The sequence below is a fragment of the Lipophrys pholis genome, assembly GCF_963383615.2.
Source record: "Lipophrys pholis genome assembly, chromosome: 2".
Taxonomy (NCBI): Eukaryota; Metazoa; Chordata; class Actinopteri; order Blenniiformes; family Blenniidae; genus Lipophrys; species Lipophrys pholis.
Genome location: NC_137636.1, coordinates 14969864 through 14995239, shown reverse-complemented (window position 1 = coordinate 14995239; position 25376 = coordinate 14969864). Strand labels below are relative to the sequence as shown.

General features: G+C 40.8%; 2 protein-coding genes across 5 annotated transcripts; one reads left to right on the top strand and one right to left on the bottom strand.

Moving 5' to 3' along the window:
• On the bottom strand, positions 1-2924 carry marveld3 (MARVEL domain containing 3). 2 transcript variants are annotated; one of them, XM_080493251.1, is made up of 4 exons: positions 2539-2924; positions 1927-2189; positions 1668-1762; positions 1-1522 (listed from the first exon to the last, which is right to left on the bottom strand). In XM_080493251.1, the coding sequence occupies exons 2-4, from the start codon at positions 2181-2183 to the stop codon at positions 909-911; spliced, it is 966 nt and encodes a 321-aa protein (XP_080349377.1). In that variant the 5' UTR covers positions 2184-2189; positions 2539-2924; the 3' UTR covers positions 1-908. The 2 variants fall into 2 exon arrangements, with proteins under 2 accessions (XP_080349377.1, XP_080349378.1); XM_080493252.1 differs by having other exon boundaries at positions 2482-2565.
• A 1649-nt stretch (positions 2925-4573) lies between these two features.
• Positions 4574-24544, top strand: usp10 (ubiquitin specific peptidase 10). 3 transcript variants are annotated; one of them, XR_013936525.1, is made up of 16 exons: positions 4579-4831; positions 10709-10777; positions 10919-10964; positions 11354-11413; positions 12985-14208; positions 16429-16520; positions 16677-16786; positions 16873-16931; positions 17016-17119; positions 17463-17562; positions 18278-18458; positions 19621-19786; positions 20352-20496; positions 21613-21678; positions 22541-22823; positions 24067-24544. XR_013936525.1 is itself a non-coding variant. In XM_080493227.1 (15 exons), exons 1-15 carry the CDS (start codon positions 4811-4813, stop codon positions 22726-22728), a joined length of 2631 nt encoding a protein of 876 aa, XP_080349353.1. In that variant the 5' UTR covers positions 4574-4810; the 3' UTR covers positions 22729-23702. The 3 variants fall into 3 exon arrangements, 2 of the variants coding, with proteins under 2 accessions (XP_080349353.1, XP_080349354.1); XM_080493227.1 differs by lacking the exon at positions 24067-24544 and having other exon boundaries at positions 4574-4831; positions 22541-23702; XM_080493228.1 differs by lacking the exons at positions 11354-11413; positions 24067-24544 and having other exon boundaries at positions 22541-23702.
• The last annotated feature ends 832 nt before the right edge of the window (positions 24545-25376 follow it).

The window sequence follows — 25376 nt, the reverse complement described above, 5'->3', positions numbered from 1 at the left end:
TTTGACATAGTCCAAGCTTTATTACGTAGAGGAAAAAGATTTAAAAAAACAAGTCCAGTTATCAAATTTGTGTTCCCACAAGATATTTCCAGGTTTTCAGTACAAAATAACAAACAAAACACTAAATATGATGCCAAAAGCTGAAGATGTGAAGCAGGACCCCTTCCCTTAACACAGAGCAAAAGACATCCAGTATTAAGTGTGCATTTAGTTTTACAGCTCCATGCATTTAAAGACATGAAGCCTCTCACATTAATCAAGCTGCAGCATAATGATCACACTGCATTTCGCTCACGTGCAGATGAGATGAGTAGAACATACAGATAATAAACAACTGAATTACAAGTAATCCCTCGTTATGAAAACTACATGAAAAATAATGATTTCACAAAAAATTTATTTGCTGTTGGCCATGTCTACACTTACATCACAGTATAAACTAAAAACAATTGTGCATTTCAAGATGTTTGATTGTGATTATTATGGCCACGAGTTAAAAAAAAAAAGAGAAAAAAGAAAGAAGAGCGAAAGAAAAAAAACCTTTTCAGGGAAAGCTACATTTTGAGATACTGTATTTTTGATTTCGAATGCGTAAATAGATGCCGTCAATGTGCTTTTCTGTTCTTCCAAAAATGTCTCTACCTGGCATAATGTCCAGATTATCTGCCTAAATATGATAACTCATTAAAACAATGTACCATGTCAGCAACTTTAGACTCACAGTTAATGTAACAGACAGTAAACTCTGTGTAAACTACTTCGAGATAAAATGTATAAAATATTAAAGCATAAAAACTGGATTATAGAAAGTTCACAATGGTAACATTTAGAATGAGGTAAAAAGAAAACATGTTGCAGCGATTGTCTTTGTCCATTTTTGGAGAAAAACAGTATGTTAAGAGTAAAGCCTACTTAAAAATGGTCCTTATTTGTTCTTTTTGCTTTTTTTGCTTTCGCACCGACCTAAAAGCTCTGACGGCCAAAACTGCACCGAAGATGAAAACAAAGACCCCAAGTACTCCAAAAAGTGCTCCTGCAATATCTGCACCGTGGTACTGACACTCGAAGCCCTTGTGGCCTTTGCTTTTGTACATCTGCTCTCTTTCCTTACAGATGGGACTGTCATAGGTTTGCTGCAGTCTAATCAAGTAGAAAGCCAGCGCTGGAATATAACCGAGGCCAATCAGAAGATTTAGCAGAGCCTCCACCAGCAGCACTGGGGGGGAACGGTAAGGAACTCTAAAAATCCCCAAACCAAGCATGACACAAGCGTAGAGCATTAAAACTCCACCACAGGCCATGGTGAAGACGTATGGTGGCCGTTTGAGCTGATGAAATTCTCGGTCAAGCCTCTTCACCCGCTCGGCATCAGCTCCCGTGAAGGCGCCCGCTCCGCCAAAGTGATAATAGTAGATTCCACCGAGGCTGGCCAGGTCACGGTATCCCCCGTTGTTGCTGTATGGCACTCCAGCACAGATCACAAGTAGCAGGTTCACGAACAGCTCCATAATCTGGCAAAGGCCTGAGCGACACGAGATAAACACATTTGTTTGTAATGCGATATGAAGCTGTGAGACAAAATGAAACAATAGGTCTAAAAAAAGTTGATTAGACAGCCACACACATGCAGATAAGTTTTAAAACAACTTGAAAATAAGTGTACTTGCCTCTCGCTGTGAGGATGTATCTGAGATTGTAAAGCGCTGGTCTCTGCTGGTCATAATACTCCCTTTCAGAGTGATACAATGAGGTGTTGTCGGACCTACGAAAAACACATGGAGTAAAATTTATTATTTCTCTACAAAATAAATCAGATAACCACACACACGCACACCAATAACAGTGCCAAAGGCGGTGTTCCTCTGGTGTAGAAAACATAACAGAAAGTGCTTTGTTCACAGACAGTTCACTGTGATTGTGTCTTACAGTCTTGAGTGCGCTTCATGGTCGTGGTGCCTGTGAGCAGGTGCCTGCCTGTGGGAAGCAGTTGTTCTATCCCTCTCTCTGTTTTCTTTGGCCCTCCTGTCACCAGCAGAGCCTCTTTCCTCCATGTCTCTCGGCCGTTGGTTCTGGCCTTGGCCCTCATACACAGAGCGGTCTGTATCAGGGGGATAGTGGCGATCCCTGCTCTTATGCTCTGCATACGCCTCACTCCTTTGGTCATGTCTTCCCCTCTCTGGCATCTTCCTCTGTAAGAAGATTATGGACACGAATCCTGTTAATGACTCTAATAGACAAAGTACACAGTTGGCTTTCATCTCAGTATGAACAAACACAAAGGGTAAAGCAATGTGAAGGTTCATTTAATCAAAATTAATGGCTCGGTGAAGTAAGAAGAAATGTCCAAAGTTGAAATGGAGAAAAAAGAAAGTTGACAACTGTCTTTTTAGCAAAATACAAAGCTGTTTCTGTATGTTGTTTTTTCCCCTCCTGTAAGTGTAGTTTACCGTAATCATCCAAAGACAGACAACATTTTCCTACCTGAGGTGCGTGTTGTGATTTTCGTTAAGCACTAAAGAAAACAACAGCCCAACTTACAGCGCTTCTGGTTTCAGCTTCCCTTCCTGGCTCACCTGTGTTAGGCCCCGCCCACTTCACTGAACTCTGACTACTTCCTGCTGTTTGTTGGGTCTATGCACACTTTTCTATCATAACCTGCAATTGTCTGATATTATATTCTTATGTGTTTATACTGTGTTTCTGACATCAACACATTTGCAGGATTCTTGCAAAATTGTCACCAAAGATTTTTTTGTTGTTGTTGTTTTGTTTAATCTAAAACGAGTGAATGAGAAATTTGTGATTTCGGTGAATTGAAGTGTAAAAAAAATAAAATAATAAATCAAAAAAGTGCGATTCATGCTTCAACCCGGACGAGAACATCCACGGCGCACGCGGTCATGCTCGCCCCATCTGCTCGCGGTGATGTTTCACTTCACTACTTCCGCCGCGGCGTCAACACATTTCAGTATAAAAGAGACAAAAGCGCGACGATTTACAGTAACTGGGCTTTCTCTGTCTTCTACAGGTGCGTTTACAAACATTGCTGCGATTGTGATGATCAATCCTTTGATACGGGGTTATGGGGCTCTTGAACTGAACAGCCCAACACTTGGCAAAACACAACCACACACCCTCACAATCACATCCACAGGGAATTTAGGGTCACCGGTTCGCTTCAAATGCATGTTTTTGGATGTTTGGATGTTTTTAGACGGTGGAAAGAAATACGCTCAAACTCATGCACACGCATACACATACGCACACAAAACCAAAACAAATATTTTCTACATTTTTCTTACAACAACAATAACAATAATAAGCTCAAAACATGTTGCAGAAGGAAAAAAATAAACATCACGAACATAAACAAAGAAAAAAATCGGAATAAGTTAAACTGTTCTTTTACACAGAACTCAGTCAATGGTTTTCAGCAGGGATTTGACAGGGCTGATGTTCTTGCTGTCAAAGTGATTTGTGGAGTGAGTTCCAGAGTGTGGGGGCATCAATTGAGAGGGGTCCAGTGCTTCATCCTGAGAGGGCAAACATGTTCTTTGATTGTGAGAGGATGCTGTACTACTAGAGATTATCCACAAAGCACAGGGAGAACATGCCAACACCTCATAGAAAGGCCTATTATGGCGCTATCCTGCATGCTGTGGGTGGCCAACACCAACAAGTTCAACAAAGTCATCAGAAAGTGACATTGTGGGGTGGAGATGGATTCTGTGCAGGTCTTAAAGAGCAGAATACTGTCAAACTGAAGTCCATCCTTAACAGTCCTGGTGAACAGCAGGAGCACCTTCAGAAACAGACTCATACCTCCAAAGTGCAACACAGAGCTACAGCAGGACCCTGATGAGGGTGCGAAAACACGGCCACATCACTCCCATCCTGAAATCCCTTCACTGGATTCCTGTCCAACTCAGAATTGAGTACAAGGTCTCCCTCCTAATCCACCTGTGCATCCATGGCCATGCACCTCTTTACCTCCAAGAACTCCTCACCCCCCCCAGAACTCTTGCTTGTACACTCCGCTCTTCAGCCAAAAACTCCCTCCCAGTCCCCAGAACCAACCTCTGCACGATGGGTGATCTGGCCTTCTCCTCAGCTGCCCCAAGACTCTGGAACGGCCTCCCTGACCACCTGAGGACTCCACAAACTCCAGATGCTTTTAAACAAAAACTAAAAACCTACCTTAAAAAAAAAAAAAAGCCTTCTGTGTTTTATGTGTTCCTTTTAAACTTTGACAGTTTTTCTTTCCTTGACCTATCTTTTGTTTTAATTTCCTCTGTAGCACTTTCAGATTGTTTAAATGTAAAGTGCGTTACAAATAAAATGTACTACTATCATTATTGCAATATTAATATTAATTTATTTATTTGAATTTTTGTCACTCATGAATATTTTGAACACTATTCTATGTATTATAGTTTATTGTTTGTGGAGCAACACAGTCAAATTATTTAAGTATTTTTATGCTATTCTATTCTATTATTCTGAAGTTCCGTGCCCGGCCCTCGCGGAAGTACTCGCCGTCCTTCGTTGAGTTCACGCCGCTCCAGCCGTCCGCGCGCTGCTTTCGGCTAGCCAGCTAGGAAGAGCGAGACGGAAATGGCGGTGGCGGCGAGGCGAGCAGCATGAAGTGCTGATGCATTACACGGATCACAACTTCCTACTGCCAGGACACCGTTGGCCAAATGACAATGGCGTCGAAGTAGAACACCGTTTGTAGCTGTTGTTACAAACCAACACATTCCCGGGAGATTTTTCATCTTGTCAGAGGAGGCGAGAGAATCTCACCGGGAGCATGGCTTCCTACAGCAACCAGGTAGCTAAGCTAACGTTAGCCTGCAAAACAACCCATGCTGCCCGCACTCATAACTCTGCCTTTATGCGCTCCGCCGCCGCGCCGCGTCTCGAGCGAAAGGAGCGCCACATTATGGTGGGATTCTGTCCAGTTCAGTGTTGTTACGGAAGATATGTGGGCTGTCGTGTCATTGAAAATCCAAGTAGTGAAAAGTGCTTGCTAATGCCTCCCTAAGCCTAATTGAAACCCGAGCAGCAGCAGCGGCAGCAGCATGGTAACGGTGGCTAACAGGCCCCACGTCCCCATTCAAATGAGCCAGCAATACGCGGCGCGGCGCCTCCTCTGCAAATGTCAACCGACGTTAAACAAAATGCTTCTCGGGCGTGTTTTGTCTAATGTCCGACGGGCTTCAGTGGAGATCCCAACAGTGTCACGAATCATTTCTCAGAGGAAAGTGACAGAAAACTGCTGCGTGTGCGTGTGCATGGCCCACCTGCTCCGTTCTGCGACGGGCCTTCGGCGGTAACTGCTAATAACAGCAGATTAGTTCCCCGGTGAGCACCTACAGAACCTCACCGCGCTCCTGTTGGGAATTCGGCGACCGATCCGAGCTTTTCGCGAGCCAGCACTCGGTTGTCCCGCGCTGTTTTAGCGAGCTAACGTCCGCGCACAGGTGGCGTGCTGATACTTTGCAGACGCTCCGCTAGCCGGACAGCTAAACACAAAAATGCGACAGCGCGGGGCCTTCGTGGCCGCTGGTCGTTTATTTCGGCCTGAGGGCGATCGACAAACAAATTTGGGGGTTCGCTGTTGTACGTGGTTGCTAATGCACGAGCTCGTCTGTTGCGGCTTCTCGGCGATTCCTCGGTCACTCGGAGAGTTTGGTGTTATTTGTGCGGACGCTAGCTGTCATGTGGGAAGGCCCGACCTGAGGTCTGGCTGCACAGACGCTCAAGGTCTGAAGTTGATAGAGTCGGATTGAATGAAAGTTTTACTACCGTCTGAAAATATATGGTCTTAAATGAAGGTTTAAATTGTACAGATCAATCATCGGGTCGTGGCTTATTGCTGAAGTAGGACTCTCGCTGAGGACTTAAATCTGCACGCGTTCACACTCCTTCCTACACTTCACATGTGGGTATTTCTTCTGGCTCGCTGCTTCCTGCAGTGAACGTATACAATATAAACCCTTTTCAATCTCTGCAATGCAAATAGTCTTGCTGACTAATGGTCACACACTAACCAATTAACACTATCCTGGCCTGCTGTGGTCTGTAGAAAAAGTGCAGGGGAATGGCTCAACTTGAGGAAAAATCTAAATATCGTGACTTATATGGCTCCACTCTATCTGTTGCCTGGTGAATCTGGATCATTGTCAACTATTTTATTTGGTTTTCTTTTCCTCGTTTGCAACAGCCTTCCCCTGGATGTGAAAAAAAATAGCCAAAGTAGGTGAAGGCGTTATGGCTCAGTTATTTATGCTCTAAAAATGACACCTGTCTTCTTTAAATGGATGAAAGGACTAAGATTTGAATGAAATCCTAAAGACTGAAAAAGTGGATAAACTGGTGAGGCAGCCAGGTAATCGGAGGCAGAACAAGAAGTACTCTGTGCAAACAGGTCGATCTAGAAATGCTTATCAATACTGCTCTATTTATGCAACTGCAGCCAAATGCAAACATTCTGTTATCTATCTTTATCTTCAATACCTTGCAGTGAGTTTATACATTTTTATTTCAATTGTTAGCTTTTAAAAAGGTGTTTTTACAATTCATAATTTGTAAGAAATTCCTCAAGTAGTAACTATAATCAACAATCCATTTTATTTCTTCATTATAGAAATAATCACATTCTGTGTGGGAAATTAACTACAATGTTGTGCGTATAACTTTATTCTGAGCTTTGTCAAGTTTCAATTGTGGGTAATTCATGATGAAAACATTGATGTCGCCGGCTTAACCTTCCAGGGTTTGATGGAGGGATATTGAGTGTTCAGGGATTATACTTCTAAGTAAATGTATTTTAAATCTCACTGGAACTTCTTTGTGTTTGAATGTATCTGAAGTGATTTATCTCAGCTTATCAGTTCAGTAGTGCATTGTAAACATGGAGCTTCTTCTTTGCAATTCCACTCTGATGTCGACTTTTCAGAGACGAAAATACTGTCATGAAGAAGCTTTAAAAAAAATGACATAGTTTCTGTTGTTGTAGTGAGAGAAAGAGCTACTCAGCAGAATGATGTCTTGTGCAGGCATAAGCTATTATTACTACACCCTCATTTGTGCAATGTCTTTCTTGGATCCTATGAAATTATGAAAGTGTGATGGTAATCCTTGGTAACCCTTTTGAGAAAAATATCAACTTCATGCACAACAAGTCAGATCTTCCTATTCTCTCAAGCCCTCTGCCATGAGTTGTGGTTAATGCCATCGAGTTGCACTTGCTCCATACATTCACAAGAGCTTCAGCATGAATCCTGTTTGTACTTGACTCACACACACAAGTTAAATATTCTACTTTTTCCCCTACAGCGTTATCAGTAAAGCTCAAATGATGCCTGGGCTGTGTGTGGAAATTCACACACTGCCCTCCGTACGCCAAACATAGATGCACAACATGAAATTAAAGCTGCAAGTAATGATTGCTTTCATTGCAGTTGTGAAATGTTTTGCCTCTTATTTTACAGCTGTCCGAAATCAGTTTTTTTTCTACCAGAAAATAAGCAGGTTGCTGCCAGCTTTGATGTGGTGTTGCTATTTTAGAAATAATACTTTTAAAGTTGAATCAATATCTTCTTACAACACTTTAATCAATTTTATCATATTTCAGTACATCAGATATATTTATGTACTTCAAATATGTTGCAATACGGTTGGATAATTTTAACATTGAGCATTTGATTTTAGTGAGCCACCCAAAGGACTTAAGCCAATCAGTGCAAATTTTCCCATGTGTTGTTCAATTCTATGGGTGTCAAATGAAAATTTCCAATTTCCTCCTTGATTTGTAGGTTTAGATGGCCTGGGAATGTCAATATTGTTAACAATTATCGTAAATTACAAAGGACCAGTCTTTGTTTTATGACCTGTCAATTTGTGGAAGTGTTGCCACACTCTTAAATTGCTGAGTTGTTGTTTTTATCTGACTGCACCTGTCAGTGTGAAGCATAAATAGGAGGATGACGGTGGTCGACAGGGATTATTTTTAAGTATTTTCACATTTTGAAATTGTTGTGTCACCCTATCACTCTAGGAGATTGACATGCATGACTGGGCGTGCTCTAGATATTCATTTAAAACCGGTCTGCTTTTTTCTGCTGTGGTGCTACAGCCTTTTCACTCTGAGTCCAGGTTTCCGTTGTTAACTCCGCATGCCAATTTATGAGCATAAATTCAGTTGTGCTGTATCCATCCTGAGAATGAATGCAGTACCAATATGGCTGCTAATATAGTGAACGATGAAAGTTTTTAACAGTTCTAAGATGAGGACAATGTAACCTGGAGATATCAACCAGTGTTCTGTGTGATAATCTACAGGTGAAACATTGATAATTTCAGTTCATCTCTGACCGTGTGTGTGTGCATAATGCAGTCATACGCACGTGTGGTGTCGTCATTAAACTGTGCTGAAATCATACAGATGGCTAATTTGTTGTAATCCACAGTCCGAACGAGCAGCCAGGGAAGCTTACTGTGGTGCGTGTGGCACGCCTGCAGAAAGCAGCAAAGGGACATTCTTTCTGTTGTGATTGCGTTAGCCATCCTGAGGCCGTTGGATTACGGCTGGCTGTTTGTCACTCGTAGTGCCATTTCAGCAATGTGGGCCCTCTCGTGGGGGCCTTGTTTGCAAAGAGTTACATGTGCTTGAGCTGCACTTTCTTTTCTCTGTGCCCACCCTTTTACATCCCACTGTTTATTGCACCGAGAGGATTAACGGCACGGCGACTGAGTTCATGTCACCTCTGTTGCTTTGTGCTTTCCACACACGGGAACACTTATGGGGCACGATGTGGCAATTCCTCTGAAACTCTCTGAATAATCTGTCGGGGGTGTGACACACCCCCTGTTGAGAAAATTTAGTTAATGAGTAACGATGGCCAAAAAAATGCTAGAGTAATTTCAGATGAGGCAGAGTGACACAGCATTCAGTGTTGTATTTAAAATGTGTCCAAGGAGCACTTGCACACTTCTTTCTTTGTGTCCCTCCTTTTCTCACAGTGACACAGCATTTTTTTCTTGGCACTCCAATAACTTAATTTGTTCACACAAACTCCCCAGGGTGCAAATTGAGTTTTGCTGCCCGCAGTGTCAGGGTGTTTTTTTGGCTAACGTGATGAATACGAGCACTTTTCTCTGAAGCCGGTGGAATAGTCATTAGGAGAGCATGAGTACACGGCGGATTAAGTTTGTATTTCAAGCACACATACCTGAAAAATGCTATAAAAGGTACTATTTAAGAAATATTTTTCTTTCATTCACTTTTCTGTATCATCTCATGAATCTTGGTTCTTGTTTGTAATAGTAGAGCTTGAGGGAAAGACGGTCAAACTCTTAGATGTCAAAAGGCTGTACAGCTACGTAGCTACAGGTAATGCCAAAGTTAGAGCCGACTGAAACAATGAATTTATTTGCTGTAGGGCTCCCACAACTAATTGTGTTTGAATCTTCACTTTTTGGAAATTTGGTTGTTTTACTTGAGATTAAGAGGTCAGATTGTCATGATTAAGTCAGTGGATCAGTTCCACAATGCTTAGCAGTGTGATATGTGCAGATGATGCCACGTTAGCGTTACCTTGAAAATCGTCAGTATTTGAAAATTTGATTAGTTAGTTCAACTAATCCAGCTTGTTTCTTCTTGCAATTGTTTTGAAACTGGATCACAACAGAAACATTTCCATTGTTCAGAGGCAGCATGTTTGAGGGCACCGTTGACATTGGCGTCGATCATTTGGGTCATAAACATGACAACAACATCTGCACCAGTCAGATCATAATTTCAAACAGATATGGATTTGGATAAGGAGTTGAAAACAAAATGTTTACATGACTCTTCCACAGCCAGTAGCAAGGTATTTCTCCGCTGAATCGTCTGAAGATTTTATTTTGATTTGTCGTTGCTTGCGGCTTCGCTGCTGAGTTAATAGATAACAAGGATATTAAGTGTAGTCAGAGTAAAGGTCGAGACTACCACTAGAGATAAAAATTAACATAATACATGGTGTAACAAAATGTGTGGGAGGAAGATATGTTTAGTATGACAATGTAACGCCTTTTTGTGTGACTTTGAGAACTATAGCAATGTTCAGTGTAGAAAACGATGAGCTATCCATGCCGTTACCTCTGTATTTTTAGTTGAGGTAAGAAGACCCAAGTTAGTGGTGACCCCGTCTGAACTCAACAAGCTCATAATTCTGGTGGCTGCCACCTTAAACAAATTATACTGCAGACTTGACGGCTTTCAGTTTGAATGGTTCAGGTTGTTACAACAAAACATGCCCCATGTTTTGGCTTTATTTGAGGATCACAATGTTTTAAAAGCTACACAACCTGCTTTACTGGAAACAAAGCAGCTCTGGAGTCAAATCAGTGCAGTTTGTTTTGGTTTATGTGTAAACTTTACCTTTGCTCAAGCTAGTGTTACAGTGCTGACAACAGACACAAGTACTCATTCATATGCAGACACCCAATGAACGGACCTTCTGGGTCCGTTCCAGCTGTGCATTGGAGAAGAATCTACCCTTTCCCCGATTTGAACTTGAGCTGCTCGTGTGTGATTTAATTTGTAAGGTAATTTTAAATGGTGTATCAAGCTATTGTTGTGAGATCCTAATTTTAAAAATGGAAAACTCCTGAAAGTTTATAGTTTTTTAGGCTGATTTGTGTTGATTTCTCTCCACAGTACATCTTTGGGGAATTCAGCCCTGATGAGATCAATCAGTTTTTTGTGACTCCACGATGTTACGTTGAGGTAAGGACCCGCTTTAGAAAATAATGGCTATTTATCATGATATTCTTGGATTATAATTCAAATACTTGTCCTGATGTACTATGAAGGAAGCGATTCTTCAGTTTAGACATTTATTTGATGTTCTGTTTTGTCTTTCTGCAGCTTCCTCCGTTCAATGACAAAATCCCATGCGTTACCCAGTCTTCTGGTAGGTACTTTTCTTACACACTAGATGGTTAAATGTCTTTAAACATAAATTTGTATCTAAATGCTGTGCACTATTTTCATGAGCTGATTTATTTTCTTCAGCCATTACATAGTTTTTAAAGCTGGTCTTAAACTAAGCCGACCTTCCCCGTCAGGTGGAATTTCTTTTTTATGTTACAATTTTGTTACATGTATTTGTGATTTCAGTATTTTTAGTACTCAAGGGGGGGGAGGGTAACAAATTCCAGTAGATCCTGACAAATTTTAAAAACACCTCTTGTATTCCTGACATTTTTGGACCACCCAGTTAAATATGTTGTATCATGGTGTCCAGTGGTGATCCGTTTGCACATGACATTTGCCTTACTTTGGTTTGTATTGATTATTTAGGAAGTTACTGCACTCCCGCTGTTCCTTATATTATGGAGTCTGTGGGACTGCAGGTTTGCGGTGAGTTGAGGAGTCCGACACCTTGTGGCTTGACTAGCTGTTGTATGTTTGCTGTAATACTGAAAAATCCAAGTTTCAAAAACTGGTGGCTTTCTAAACTTTGCGCTGTATTCTTCCTCTTGCCTGTTGGTAAAATCTGTAGAGCTTTGCATGCTCAAGATACTGTTATGTATCTTACCTTCTCTTGCATTTAATGCATTTTCACTACTGCAGGATTCCAAGTTAAAGCTGGATGAGTTTTTTTGAATGATTTAACCATCACAGCTTATTTATAAAGGGCATAGTGACGGTTTTCTGTGGTCGCTAATACCCGTGTTTATATTTATTCTTACTTGGTTTAAGTTATTCTGCTAAATGCACTTCACAGTAATCATTTTCAGTATTACTAACAGAATATCCTCTAATCCTACTAGAGGAAATAACTTTCAATGTCTTCTTAACTCCTGCAGAGCATCAGGGTTTACAGTTTTGGTGACCGTTGAGCTGTGTCATGACGAAGGTCACTTGGTTTAATTTTCTGAATTGCTTTTACTAATGTTTTCTGTTTTTGTTTCACCTTTGCACCTTGTGCCTCTCGCTGCATAATTACAATTTGAGCTTCTATTCAACACATCTTCACTAAACATTCAAAGTACTTTTGTTTTCCAACACTCACCACTGTTTCATGTGTTATATTGATGTTTTATGTTGCAGACGGAGTGAACAACACTTAAAGAGGCTTTGACAGAGTTTTTGAATTATAATGCATGGATAGATGTCATATTTCCCATGTTATCTTTTCTGAAAAAGCTCTAATGTGTCTTATTCTATTTATATGCCTTTTTGGCAGTCGTCTGTTTTGTAATATAAGTGAGTGGAAGTTAAGTGACCCCAAGTTTTTGACTTGATTTATAGTATAAATTCATCATAAACCTTTTTTCCTTGGCTATGCCTTCATACAGGAAGAAAAAAAACGATGTTTGTCATACAAATTGAGACTAAACTTAATCGTTTTAAGACTAATGAACCACTCTGTAGATTTAAAAAAAAAAAAAAAAAAAAGTTGGATCATGATTTTGCTGAAAAACTGGGCCAGACAGCCAAATGTATTTCTAAACATACGAGTGTTAGTTGAAATATTTCATTTAGAATTTTTATCATATTTGAAATTTACTTAAAATTCAGTAAAATTTGCTTTGGGTGGTTAAGGCAAGTATTCTTATTTGACTTTGCTGATGATGATCTTAGTTTTAACACCATGCTAGCAAAATCTGCATTTTGCTAATTATTCTTGTGCACTTTTGCTGCAGATTTCAAAATCTGGTCGTGATATCCGTGGATGTTTTGTAGCAAATTAAAGTAATCTTGTAGGGTTTTCATCCTCTGGGAATTCCTGTCATTCTGGGTTTTCTAAGTGTAAATGTTGATGTTTCTCACCTTTTGAGAGTCACATGAGTTGTTTGGATGAATAGAGCAATAAAAAACTAGGTCTGGTGGGATCCCATCAGACAGGATCTCAGTAATGAATCAGACATTATATTACAGTTTGTGCTTTTTGTATTTCTAATTCATTGTAATGTTGTCCGCAGCAGAAGACTATCAGCGCATTGAGTTTGGTGTTGACGAGGTGATGGACTCCAAGCCTGTTGGGGTGAACGATCCTCTTTACAAGGTGTCGAGCACCCTCAACCCTCAGGCTCCAGAGTTCATTCTGGGCTGCCAGTCGGCCCAGAAGGCTCAACAAGCATCTCCTCCGGCCGCTGACGTCCCTGATGGAACCCACTTCAACTCGCTGGATGGGCCAGACTCAGAGGCTTTATCCCTGGACAATCACCAGTCCTGCCCAGACATGGACGGTCTCCCAGGCAGCCTTGGACAACGAGAGAGAAAGAAAAAGAAAAAACGACCGCCGGGGTATTACAACTACCTGGACCCCTCAACTGGCAGCAGCACCGGTGCGGGCGATGGACCGCCCGTGACGGCACTGGTGAATGGACATGCACTCAGTGGCCCACACCACAGTGCTGAGGATGTGGACAGTAAGGCATTGTCAGGGGCTGAACTTTCCACTCCTGGACCTGTCTCCACGGCAACAGCAGCAGCCGCTGTAGCAGCAGCCAAGTTTGCCCCCACATCCACTGCCAATCAGAGGACTTGTGATAGCCCTGACGACTCCTCTTTGGACTTAACAAGTGGAGCTGCCTCTTTATCAGATGGCAACAATGCAACTTCCTCCTCTTCATCCTCCTCTCAGAGCAGAGAGATGACAGAGGGACCAAGGACTGCAGATCAGCAGCCAGATCGTTTGGCTCTTAAGAGCCCTGAACTTTCAGATACTCCACACAGCCCTCGTTCCAAATCACCTCTTTCTCCTGCTGCTGTGGCCACCCCCTCTGTCATCACTTCCATTACGACTACTGAACTAGAGGGAGGGGAGGTAGCAGACAGCGGGGTGGCCAATGGCCTCGCATCGCCCATTACTCCTATCAGTGCAGATGGACACAAAGAAGACTGTGATAGTGGGGAGCAGGCACAGCAGGTTAGCACAGACTCTGCTGTCCAGCCAGTAGTGACAGAGCAGGCAAATTCGCCTGCAGTTTCAGTTGCACCTACTGCCAATCTTCCCAAATCCTGGGCTAGCCTCTTTCACAACTCCAAGCCTCTGCCCGGAGGCCCTCAGGCCTTTGTAGAGGTAAAGAATGTTGTGGAAGTCGTGTCTCCCTCTCTTGCTATGCCAGAACAGCCTGAGAAAGTTGGGGAGGTAAAAGAAGGCCCGGTCCACGTGTCAGAGGATCCCATGGCCCCCAAACTTGCAGGTATTATATGAAGCTGTTTATAGCTTTCCTTAAAATGACTGTCCATCCTATTCATTTGATGTCATCTTTGTTGAAAGAGGCTCTTAAATTCACTTACAGCCACTTCATGGAAGTGTTAAGACCATTGTGCTCTCTCTGTTTCCAGAAAGAGCAAAATGTTTTTAAACATCTACTTCAAAAGAGTTACAGTGGCAAATTCGAGGGTTTTTTTTAGTCCGGTGCTTTTCATCCTAAACTCCAGATTAGGATTGAGCTATAAATGCTACTCCGTGGCACCACTGAAAGGAAAAGTCACATGCAACAAATGAACACTAGATGGTGGTACTACACCAATGATGGCTTACTGATATAAAGGCATCAGCCACACTTGTGTAACCTGCTTCTTCTCATTACACCATTGAATGTAGGGTAGACATGCCTCATAGGACTTGCACCTGATGGGCGATGCAGTGTTGTTCCCACAAAGCATTTAGCATCTTCTGTCATGTTGCAGAATCATTATCCAAGTGACTAAAAATCAATGACTACAGTTCGGTCTGTGCTATGGAAACGTGTTTTTATAGTTGAGATGAAGTGGTTGTTGGATAATTTAATAGAACTATTGTTTTAGGGGGCAGTTTTATTTGATGGATATAAACTTGGCAATGATATACATTTAAAAAGAATAACTTCAAATAACTTGTAAATCTTAAATATCACACAAGTATGATTTTTGCAGAGGATCTGGCAAACCCCTGTCAAGATATTTCAGTTGTGAGTGTTAAAATCACTGCAGGTTGGGCTGTTTGCTGCGTACAAGGACACACGTTTCAGTTCTAGGGCAGTTGTTTTGTTTCCGCCGGGGCTCTTGTTTGAGAGAGAGTTAAAATATTTTTTTTCCCCCCTTTTCATTAAAAAAAATAAATAAATCATATGCACATATTTTTTTATAACGTTAAAAGCATATATATTTTACTGTCATGGTTTTTTTTCTTATTTCAGCATCTATTTTGCACATGACTAAAGCCCAAATCCCACCAGTCTGTACAATCCAGGTGCTTTAAAACACTACAACCACTTTTAAGGCATAGTACCACTTGATGATATGAACTTAACAGACTCTTGCTTTTGGAAAATGCATTGCAAGACCATAGCCTGCAGTCGGTGTTGACAGATGGGAAATGGGAAGGTGTCTCACTCTTGAACACTTAGTATTTTACTGACTAATCACTTTTATTTGAATGTGTTTGTTGATGTTTAGTCCGTATTTGCTTTACTTGAACTTAAGAAACCGCCAGGCTGCAACGGACACCGTTGTTTAGCCACAGGCTGACTTGTTTGTTTAGTCGGTTCACATGATTGATTGAGATCAAATAGAAAAGCCTATAAACTTGTAATGAGGGTCTCCACTGCAATAAACGCTCATCGTCCCCTTTACATAAGGTATTTTCACATCATATGCATGGCACCTTTGAGACATGGTCTCGTGTGTGAAATTACAACTGGAAGTTATAGAATGATGTATAGTCTCACAACATTAATTGTCTGAAGTTTTGCTCATCTGTCCTCCAGTTTTGGATGAATATTAACTGCAGACAGTTTCCTGTCATCGAGATGCTCCAGTAACTGCAGACAGCACTTTGTGACGACGCCCCTGTTGTTGGATTTTTGTTTTATATTTTGTAGTTTATCAACTCTCACGCTTCTCTAACTGGAAGGTGTGACACACGATACTATGGACAGTTTTTCATCTTAAAGACTTGATGCCTATTGAACGCAGTGTATTCATAATCAGATTCAAAAAGAAGTAAAGCATAAGCTGAAGTTATTTCCTTAACTGTGGCAGTTGAAAAATGTGATTCCTGCAGAGAGTTTAACATGTTAGGGATGAATTCCAAAAATGTATTTGTCATTGATGCTGTTGTCTCTGCTCAAATGATTTTTGTTTTTGCAAATGTGCAACTATAGTCCACGTTACCATGGGTGCTGCGCATTTGAGTGGCAGCCTCCCTTCCTAGGCGTGGCACAGCAAAACCTTGCTTTTATTCAGACTGCCTCGGGTGCTGTTGTCATTCGAGGCAAGAATAAAAGAAGGAACATTTGCTTTGATATGCTCTTCCTGTGTTTCCAAAATGCTATACTGTTAAAACACTACGTCACCATTGCTGAATGTATGCACTTTGAAAAGTATGCCGTCACGTGTTGCAGTTGTATAAGAACGTTGTCTGTTTGAATCCCCAGAACTTATAGAGAATGTGAAGTTGATACATAAACCAGTGTCTTTGCAGCCGAGAGGACTGATCAACAAGGGAAACTGGTGCTATATCAACGCTGTATCCTTTCACTGGTTTTTCACGTATGGATTTCTTTTATCCATAACATGACTGTCTGAACAAGCGTTTATTTATTTTATATTTTTTTCAGGAGGGGGTCGAATATGTTAAATGTGACTCCAACAAGTCGTTTTCTCCCTAACTCTGAGCATTCAGACCCTACAGGCCCTGATTGCGTGCCCTCCCATGTATCACCTTATGAAGTCAATTCCTCTGCCTAATGAAACGCCGAGACCATGTACCTCCACACCCATGATAGACAACTTGTAAGTTTGAGTTTCTCCAGATACTAAATCACTTAAATGTGTTGCTCTCAAAAACAAACTGCAGTGGATTTCTTTGTCTCTGGCAGCGTAAGGCTGGTGAATGAGTTCAACAACATGCCAGTGCCATCTAAACCCAAACAGCAAGGTAAGATATTAGACAGCTGGATCAGAGACTTGACGCTATGATGTTTTGTCCGCCTCACTAATGTTTCATGATTTGTGTCTGCAGCTGTTGGTGAAAAGGCCATAAAAGATATTCGGCCTGGTGTTCCTTTTGAACCAACGTACATTTATAGACTCCTTACGCTCATCAAGTCAAGTCTTTCTGAGAAGGTAAGTCGTTGCATCATTACAAATAACAGCCACATCACAGTATAAATTTTTTGTCCTTGTTAATTATTTCTCCTTGAATACTTAACTCTAGAACAAAAAGTACTTGGACGAGTTTTATGATTGTTTTAGATACATCCTCTCATTAGGAGTGTTCTTCTGGCTGGCTCAGTTTTAATGACGCGCACCTTCTCGGTGCTTCAAGATGGTTATCTTCTCATTCTTTTTAATTCCTGCCTCACTGTGTCTTTTAACCTCTGACTGTGCAAACAAATGAGTGTGCTTGTTCATATTTTCATGTCATGGTTTCTTGTTAATTGGTGCTGATGTCCACTCTACGTATCAGGGTCGACAAGAAGATGCAGAGGAGTATCTCGGCTTCACACTCAATGGATTGCACGAGGAAATGATGGCATTGAAAAAACTTATCTCACCTCAGGAAGAGAGTAAGCATCTTTTTTCACTTACGTGTCCACATCATATAATGAAGTAAGACTGATTTTACCACACAATAAAGTTTTTGTCTTCATATCATTAGTTTTAAGTAACGTATGCAGTCAAGTGGTTTCAACTGATAATTCGTTATCTTAACCCCCCCCAAAATCTGCAAACATGTCAAGTATGAAGGGAACAAAGAATTTTTTCCCATTTGCAATATGACTCATGTGGCCTAATAAGAGTGGAAGGTACCACCAGACACACAAGTTCATTGTTGAGAAGTTACCCAGTGAAACTCTGTTTTCTAAACATTATAAAACTTCACGGCTTCCGGGAGATTTAACCCTCTGATGACTACACTGACTGAATTTTAGATTTCATGTCTGTTTTTGCTGATGATTCCACAATCAGCAAAAACGGTCAGTATCTGTCCTTTTTCCCCCAAAAATCCGAAGTTTGAAAATGCCCCAGTTATTCTCGATTATTATCGCGAATACAGAGGACCTCATGTCAAAAATGTGTGACACACTGATTTCATGTGATTGGATTGTCGTCCTGGGGGACGGGTGGGGGAGTTCTTAAACAGTGTAGCTTATGGGAGTACGCGTGGTAAATCCTGTCGCCTGTGACAAGATGGCTATTAAAAAGCTTAATTCCTACCCAACATAGATGCTGCTTATATCTTTAACTCTAAAGTGGTTTTTCTTTTCTGATTTTTAACAGAACCGCCCACACCCAACGGACCAGAGTCCCTTCCAGGTGTAGAGGAAGACCTTGCTGATAAGGAGGAAGAAGGTAGTGACGATGAGTGGGAGCAAGTGGGGCCCAGAAACAAGACTTCCATCACTCGCCAAGCAGACTTTGTCCGCACACCAATCACCGATATCTTTGGTGGACACATCAGGTATGCTGACAGTTTGTTGATGTTAAATGATATGAACTTGAATCATTTCAGCTGGATGTAGTAGTGTCTAAATTTTGGGACAGTTTTGCCATCTTGGTTATCATGACCTTCTTATAATTGATAGATCCACCATGTAATCTTTGTTCGTGACCTCTGTTTGGGGTAGGATCACAATTATGTCTGCACACAATTTTACGCCTACGAGTTCTTCATTATAACAACCAATTGGAAGTCGGTTTTGGTCAGGAGTCTCAACAGCGAGATGTAGGGCTCCCATCCACAAACAAAGGTCTTAGCTTACAGTGAAACTGGACCATTTAGAACCGGTGTGGCTGCAGCCTGCACAAATAATATGTTCTATGAGGTTTGGGTCTGGCACTGTCTCGGTGTACATGGGTTGCTCAACGTCTTTAAGGATTATTTTCTCAGAAATGGTTACACTGGCAGTGAAATCAAATAGGATGGTATGTTTATAGAAAGTGGTGTGCACGCCCACGCTGCTTGGATGTGACCCACGGACTTTCCTGACAATGATCAGTTTCTCTTGACGTTTTACTGCTGCAGGTATAATTATGAAATAATTTGAATCAAATTAAAAGACTCTTGCTGATTTTTTTATATATATTTAATGTCTCAGACTTGCTTTTATTAAAACTATAACTGTACAGTATTATTATATAACGAACATAAATCATTTAGTTAATAAAAGAGAACAGGCGTGATATTTCAGTCATTATCTGTGTGTGGTGATTAAAGTTACCAAGCTCACCTGCTTCCTCCTGGCATCTCAAACACCTAATTGGTCCTTTGTGTTTTGTTTGATAATCATCAACGAGGTATTTTGTTTTTGGACAGAGTTGAGCTATGAAAAACTATCAACAAAATATCGACTCACTACTGCCACCTAATGCTCAAGATTTGTATTACTTCAATCTTATCTCTGGCATCTTAAATCAGTCATGTGATTTAAGGCATGATTCCTTTTGTCACCAAGTTCTTGTAGTTTCAAATGATGTTGTAATGAATTTTGTTTAATTAAAAATAGAAGGCAAAGAGCTTGTTAATCCAGAATTTGCACTTAGTCGTTAAGAAAACAGCAACTTCATAACATCGATATTGCAAAATCTCACACGGTCTTACTTGGTGTGTTAAATTGTTTCAGGTCGGTGGTCTATCAACAAAACTCTAAAGAGTCGGCGACACTTCAGCCTTTCTTCACCCTGCAGCTGGACATCCAGTCAGAGAAGATCCGCACTGTCCAGGAGGCTCTGGAAACCCTCGTGGCTCGAGAGTCAGTCCAGGGCTACACTTCAAAAACCAAGCAAGAGGTACACACACAGTGAATTTTGCAGATTCATTAGCTGTTTTGTGTTTTTCAGAGCGTTCAGAACAGTGACCAGAAATGTTCAGACAAGTCAAATATATTCAACAAGTCTTCACTCAAGATGGGCTAAGATTGTAAAGAGAAAGATATTTCGAAATACATCAATCTTGGTTGAATCTTCTCGGCCCATATTCTACTTGTTCCCTTCTGAATGGCAAAATCACAAAACTGTATAAAAACATTGCAGTCTTTTATCGTTAAGCTGATGCTGGGAACATCTGCACTACAACGGCAAAATAGTAGTCAATGTAATGTTCTGTAACAGATGAACTGTCATTCAGTTTGTTGTTCCACAGCTTAACACTTACCTTTTTTTACCCTTAAATGTCAGAAGATACAGCGCGCAGAGTCACAAATGGTAACATAAGGTTACCGCCGTGTTTCTTTTCCCTGGTTTCTCGCTCGTCCAGAGTGATTTTTATTTTCTGAAGCCCACAGTCGAACCTATATTTTTCCTGCTATGTTGTCTAAAGCCTTTCTGTGGCCCTTCTCTATGTCCTCACTTTCAGATCGAAATAAGTCGGAGGGTAACTCTGGAAGAGCTGCCTCCTGTGCTTGTGCTGCATCTCAAAAGATTTGTTTTTGAAAAGACTGGAGGCTGCCAGAAGCTGACCAAGAACATTGAATACCCCGTTGATCTAGAAATCAGCAAAGGTATGGACGGAGCCTTGCCCTGAGCCTTTAAATTCACCATCGCACTGCCAGTACACACACATTATTGTCTCATTTTGTGAGCAAAGAGTCGTTAAGGATCCTAAAAATCACAAATGGAGCTTTTTTTTTCTTTTCTTTTTTTTTTTAATATTATAAAGTTTTCACCTTTGTGAAGCTTGGTCTATAATCCTCTGTAGGCCTTGTTTTACGCCCTGTTTACATGAGAAAGGCCTGCTGGGAACTGTCATTTTAAACTTTTGTTTGGGACACATGCAGACAGCAATGTCAGCATAACAGTCGCAATCCAACGATCGCAGCCAAAACACAACAGAAGTTCAGTTTTCACTTGAAGTTGCTTTAACAGGGCTACTTGGCTTCCTTTTTTGGGGGGGGGGGGTAAATAAATGTATAGAAGGTGAATTTTCCAACAGCACAATACTTAAGTGTTGCTTGTGGATAGTTCCATTAACACCAGAATGCTTTCCGGCTTCTCGTAATAAGCTGTAGATAATGACTTGCATGAGCTGGTTACTGGACATGCTTGTCTTTGCAATTCCCCTGATAAGAGGCTCCCCAGAGGAAGCTTATTTTTATGTTGGAATCATTTTGGAATTCATAGACAACCGGGGGGAGTTCTCCGCCTGATCAACTGAGCCTGGGAGTTGAAGTGGTGCAATAGTGTGCTCTCATCATAGTGACGATCATCTTTGTCATACATAGTTAATGTCGGTGAGCCTTAAGTTTGCTGGAAAAGCTCAAGCTCAGAATGAATCAGACTGCGGAGAAGAACCTGTAAATGTCACATGTTGTAAACAAACTCCGATTTCAAGATGATAGTCAAGTTGTAGATCAATCAATAAAAAAATATTTTATAAAATCAGATCAGTAATTCTGCTGCTCTCATTGCTGCGTCCTCACAAAAGCGTTAAAACCTGCTGCAAAAGTCCAAATAACATTCCAGTGAGTTTCAGGCTTCTTTGAAATGAAAATTCCCTGAAGTTGAACATTCTTTCAGCTTTTCATCATGGTGCAACATATCCTGTATTTAATTCTACGTCGTTTTTTTGCATGAATCTGTTCTAATCAATATGATTTTTAATGATTATTTCCTTTCAGATCTCTTGTCTTCTGGAGTGCGAAGCAAAGTCGTGAAAGGCCAAAGAACATACAGGCTCTTTGCAGGTGTGTTCAAATGTTTTTATGGTATTTCTACTAGAATAATTCTGCTTTAAAGGGTTCAGGTTTTAGTTTGAACGAAAGGTGACTTGAAAATTCTCACAATGACAATCAAGTCAGTTAAACTTTGTTTTTATAGCATCCATTCACGCGCAACTTTCATCTTAGTGCTGAGGAAACATTGCACTCGTCCAGAAAAGTATCAAAACATAAAAAGTAGATAAGAAACATTAAAGTATCAGATTGAATGCGAGTACAAGGAAAGAGGCTAAGGACACGTCAAGTCAATGAATAAAAAAAAAGTGTAACTAAAACTGGGTTAGAATAACAGACAAATGTCATAAAACCTAAAATTACATTTGAGAAAATATATTAAGTCTATAAAACAAAGAGAACAAGCTAAAAACACAAATAATGTAAAGCTTGATATAAAAAAAGTAACAAAGTTGCCGGTATCTACAGTTGTCAGCATTTGTGTTTTAATTACCTTGACATTGTAATCATGAAACAAAATGAGAAAATGTTGTGTATTTTTCAGCTGGATGAATTCTAATTTAGAAAACTCAGATAAACAACCAGACGGAATTATTTATTTATTTTTGATATAAACTTTGTCCAATGAAAAATCACACTGACAAGTGATTTTATTTGGACAACTATGTGCAAATAAAATCCCTTTTGTCAGTGTGATTGTAGCTGCACATAGCTGTGGGTGACCCGAACCACACAGAAATGCTTTTTGTGAAAATACCGGAAAAACTGCTGACGATGCACTACCGAACTTACAAAGTCGTAAATGAGAAACGTCTGTAATAAACATTCCTACATTGTGCTCATTTCTTTCCCCCCTGTGTGTCAACCTCACCAGTTGTCTATCACCATGGAAACAGCGCCACAGGCGGTCATTACACCACGGATGTCTTCCACATTGGTCTTAACGGCTGGCTGCGCATCGATGACCAGGCAGTGAAGGTCATCAGCCAGTACCAGGTGGTGAAGCAGACCGCCGAGCGCACTGCCTACCTGCTGTACTACCGCCGCGTCGACCTGCTGTAGACGCACGCACGCATCTCCCAACACGCACACCAGAACACACAGACCTACTCACCAACGCACACAGAACATACATCCTCATAACGCACTCTTTGACAGTACATGTAGACATGACACAGACACACCAAACTATTGAACAGGAACACTGCCCAACTTGTTCTCTTGCAAGAAATTTCCTCTTCTTCCCTCCTCTCCCTGCTTTTCCTGAGAACCAGCTTTTCCGACCTTTTTTTTTTTTTTTATTATTATTAATTTTTTTTTTTCCCCTCGTCTCTTTTTTCTTTTCGCAAGAAGAGAAGCAAGCGTCATTCACTAAGTTTTCCCTGTGACTGCTCTCTTCTCAGCACCACTGCTGTTTTTTGGTCTTTTTTTTTTTTTTTTTTTTTAAACTTTCAGAGCAGTAAGGAAGGACTGTTGAATCGACGGAGGCGGGGTCCAGGTTGTAGGTTTGGACCTGAGACTCCTCTCTGACGGAGCCACAGCTCGGCTCAGACGGCGAACCAGTGGACTCTCTCACAGGAGGAACTGTCCACCACAGGCTGCAAGTGGACTGCTGGGGTGACTCTTGATCAATTTACCTTTTTTTAAGGAAATGACCTAGAAATATCAGTGTTTGCCTTTAAGTAAAGGACAACTGTCGGCCTAATGAATTTGCAGCAGTTTAAAAGCCTATTGTGCATTGAAAAGGCCCAGCACCAGCATTATCATAAGGCTCTCCTCCCAAGTCCACATTGTTTTCTTCTCTACCACCAACTCATCTTCTTCCATTTCCTCACTTTTATGATGCTTTTAAATGTAGGTAAAACTTGAGCCATTAAAAGTGTGTGTGGGGGGGAATCTTGTGGTACACTGAGTAGGAACTAAACTCCTTGTTTTGAGAGATCTTTGTTATGGTTTTTGGGTTTAGATTTAGAAAGAATATCTAAAAAAAAAAAAAGAAATAAAATTAATGCGCTTTAGAATTTATTAACAAATAAGCTTCTGTGCACAAAATATAATCTGATGTCATTATGACATGATATTTCACAAATATTTAGATTAAATTGTAAAAAAGAAAACGGAGATCTAGCCGATAGTGTGTTTGGATCTTCAAGGACTCAGTTCTTTCACTGGAGAAGTGACAACCAATCGTCAAAACAGACTCCACTGCAATACCTGCCCTTGTTTACTTTGTACATTTCCTTCTCTCTCTCGATAAATTTTTTTCTTTTCTTTTTTTTTAGTCTTTTTGTTGTCTGAAGGTTCCACCTGTGTATTGGTGGCTTATCAATGTAGTTTGGAGCCACACCACCCATCTTACCCCCCCAACTCAGCAGAACGCGGGGGCTGCCTTAGGTTCAGTGTGTCATGTTTTTCATTTTCCAGTCAGTGTACGAGTCGAACCCGAAGTGAGGCAGCAAACTTTCTCAACTCCGTGAAGAGTTGATAGAATGTACCTGATGCCTCCGTATTGTGCTTTTTTGTGGCTCTGCGTTTCATCCCGGCTGAGGGACGCTGAGAGTTGAGGGGGAGTGTTACTACATCTGCGCTCAGCTCTGCGTAAAGACCCCCGGACTTGCGCACAAAAGGAAATAGTGTTTGCTTTTGTTGAAGGTATTGATTTTTCATTCATTGATTGTGATGATTTTTGTTTGAGTTCATGAAAATGTTAGTTGTTTTTTTTTTTCTCTCTCTTTTCGTCATGGATCATTTATTGGCTGTTCCTATGCTCTTGCTCCCTTCAAAAAAGTATGCTTGCATTTGAATTGGTGTTTTGAAGAAAGAAAATTACACAGGCTAAAGCACAACAACCAATAAAATTGAACTAGTTCTTTGCTTGATTTTTATTTCTTTTATGTTGCCTTTTTTTTTTTTTTTGATCGTTTTTCATCCAGGAGTCATTTCATTCCAACCACCAGTGTCGGAGTCACAGTATTCACTCCTAATCTCAAGTATTTTCACACAAAATAAGGTAATTTCGGTTAAATTTTTATATTTTCTTTTCTGAGTCAAACAAGGTAAACAGGTGAGACGGTGGTTTTCCCAGTCGATGTTAAAATGATGTCTGCATGCAAATAATTTAAGTTCACAAAGCCCTGATGGGTTCGGTCTGTCGAGATGAAATTAAAGTCACCTTTTCCAGAATTCCACATATTTAAATGATTCCGAGCATCTTCTGGTGCATATTGTTTGACTTTTCTTGTGGGTTCAAAGTCGCATACTTTTCACAGGTAAACCAAAGTACAACATTGTAAAGGCCGTCATGCTTTTTCATTCGGTTTATTCTTCATTTTGTCCTTCACCATTCGAGGTGCTTTTGCCAAGTCTCATCATGGCCTCTGACTCTTCGCACACAGGACAGCGGCTTGCCGTTCAGTCGATGCTCGTCTCTGCTTTCACCCTCGCTCGGTTGTGCTGCTGGCTTTCTAGTCATTTCTGCACAAATTGTGACATTGTTGATTTTTATCCCCCCTCATTGAACAAATGTTTGGAAGTTGGGACTTTAAAACAGACACCCTAAGCTTTCTGTTGTATAGTTTAACCGCAGTCTCTGATAGCTGGTCCGGAAATGTGCTGGTGAAATGCTTCGATCACGTCATTCTTTTCAGTATGTGCTCCTAACACTTGTCTGCTGGGAATTGTTGAGATATTGACCTACAAACAAAACAAAA

Excerpts from the sequence above, each read along its gene's own strand:
- usp10 (XM_080493227.1), top strand. The coding sequence starts at position 4,811 with ATGGCTTCCTACAGCAACCAG. Across the intron at positions 19,787-20,351 it reads CTTCAAAAACCAAGCAAGAG|ATCGAAATAAGTCGGAGGGT; the intron begins GTACACACACAG and ends CCTCACTTTCAG. Across the intron at positions 20,497-21,612 it reads TGATCTAGAAATCAGCAAAG|ATCTCTTGTCTTCTGGAGTG; the intron begins GTATGGACGGAG and ends ATTTCCTTTCAG.
- marveld3 (XM_080493251.1), bottom strand. The coding sequence starts at position 2,183 with ATGCCAGAGAGGGGAAGACATGACCAAAGGAGTGAGGCGTATGCAGAG. Across the intron at positions 1,763-1,926 it reads CATGAAGCGCACTCAAGACT|GTCCGACAACACCTCATTGT; the intron begins GTAAGACACAAT and ends TGTTTTTCGTAG. Across the intron at positions 1,523-1,667 it reads ATACATCCTCACAGCGAGAG|GCCTTTGCCAGATTATGGAG; the intron begins GCAAGTACACTT and ends CGTGTCGCTCAG.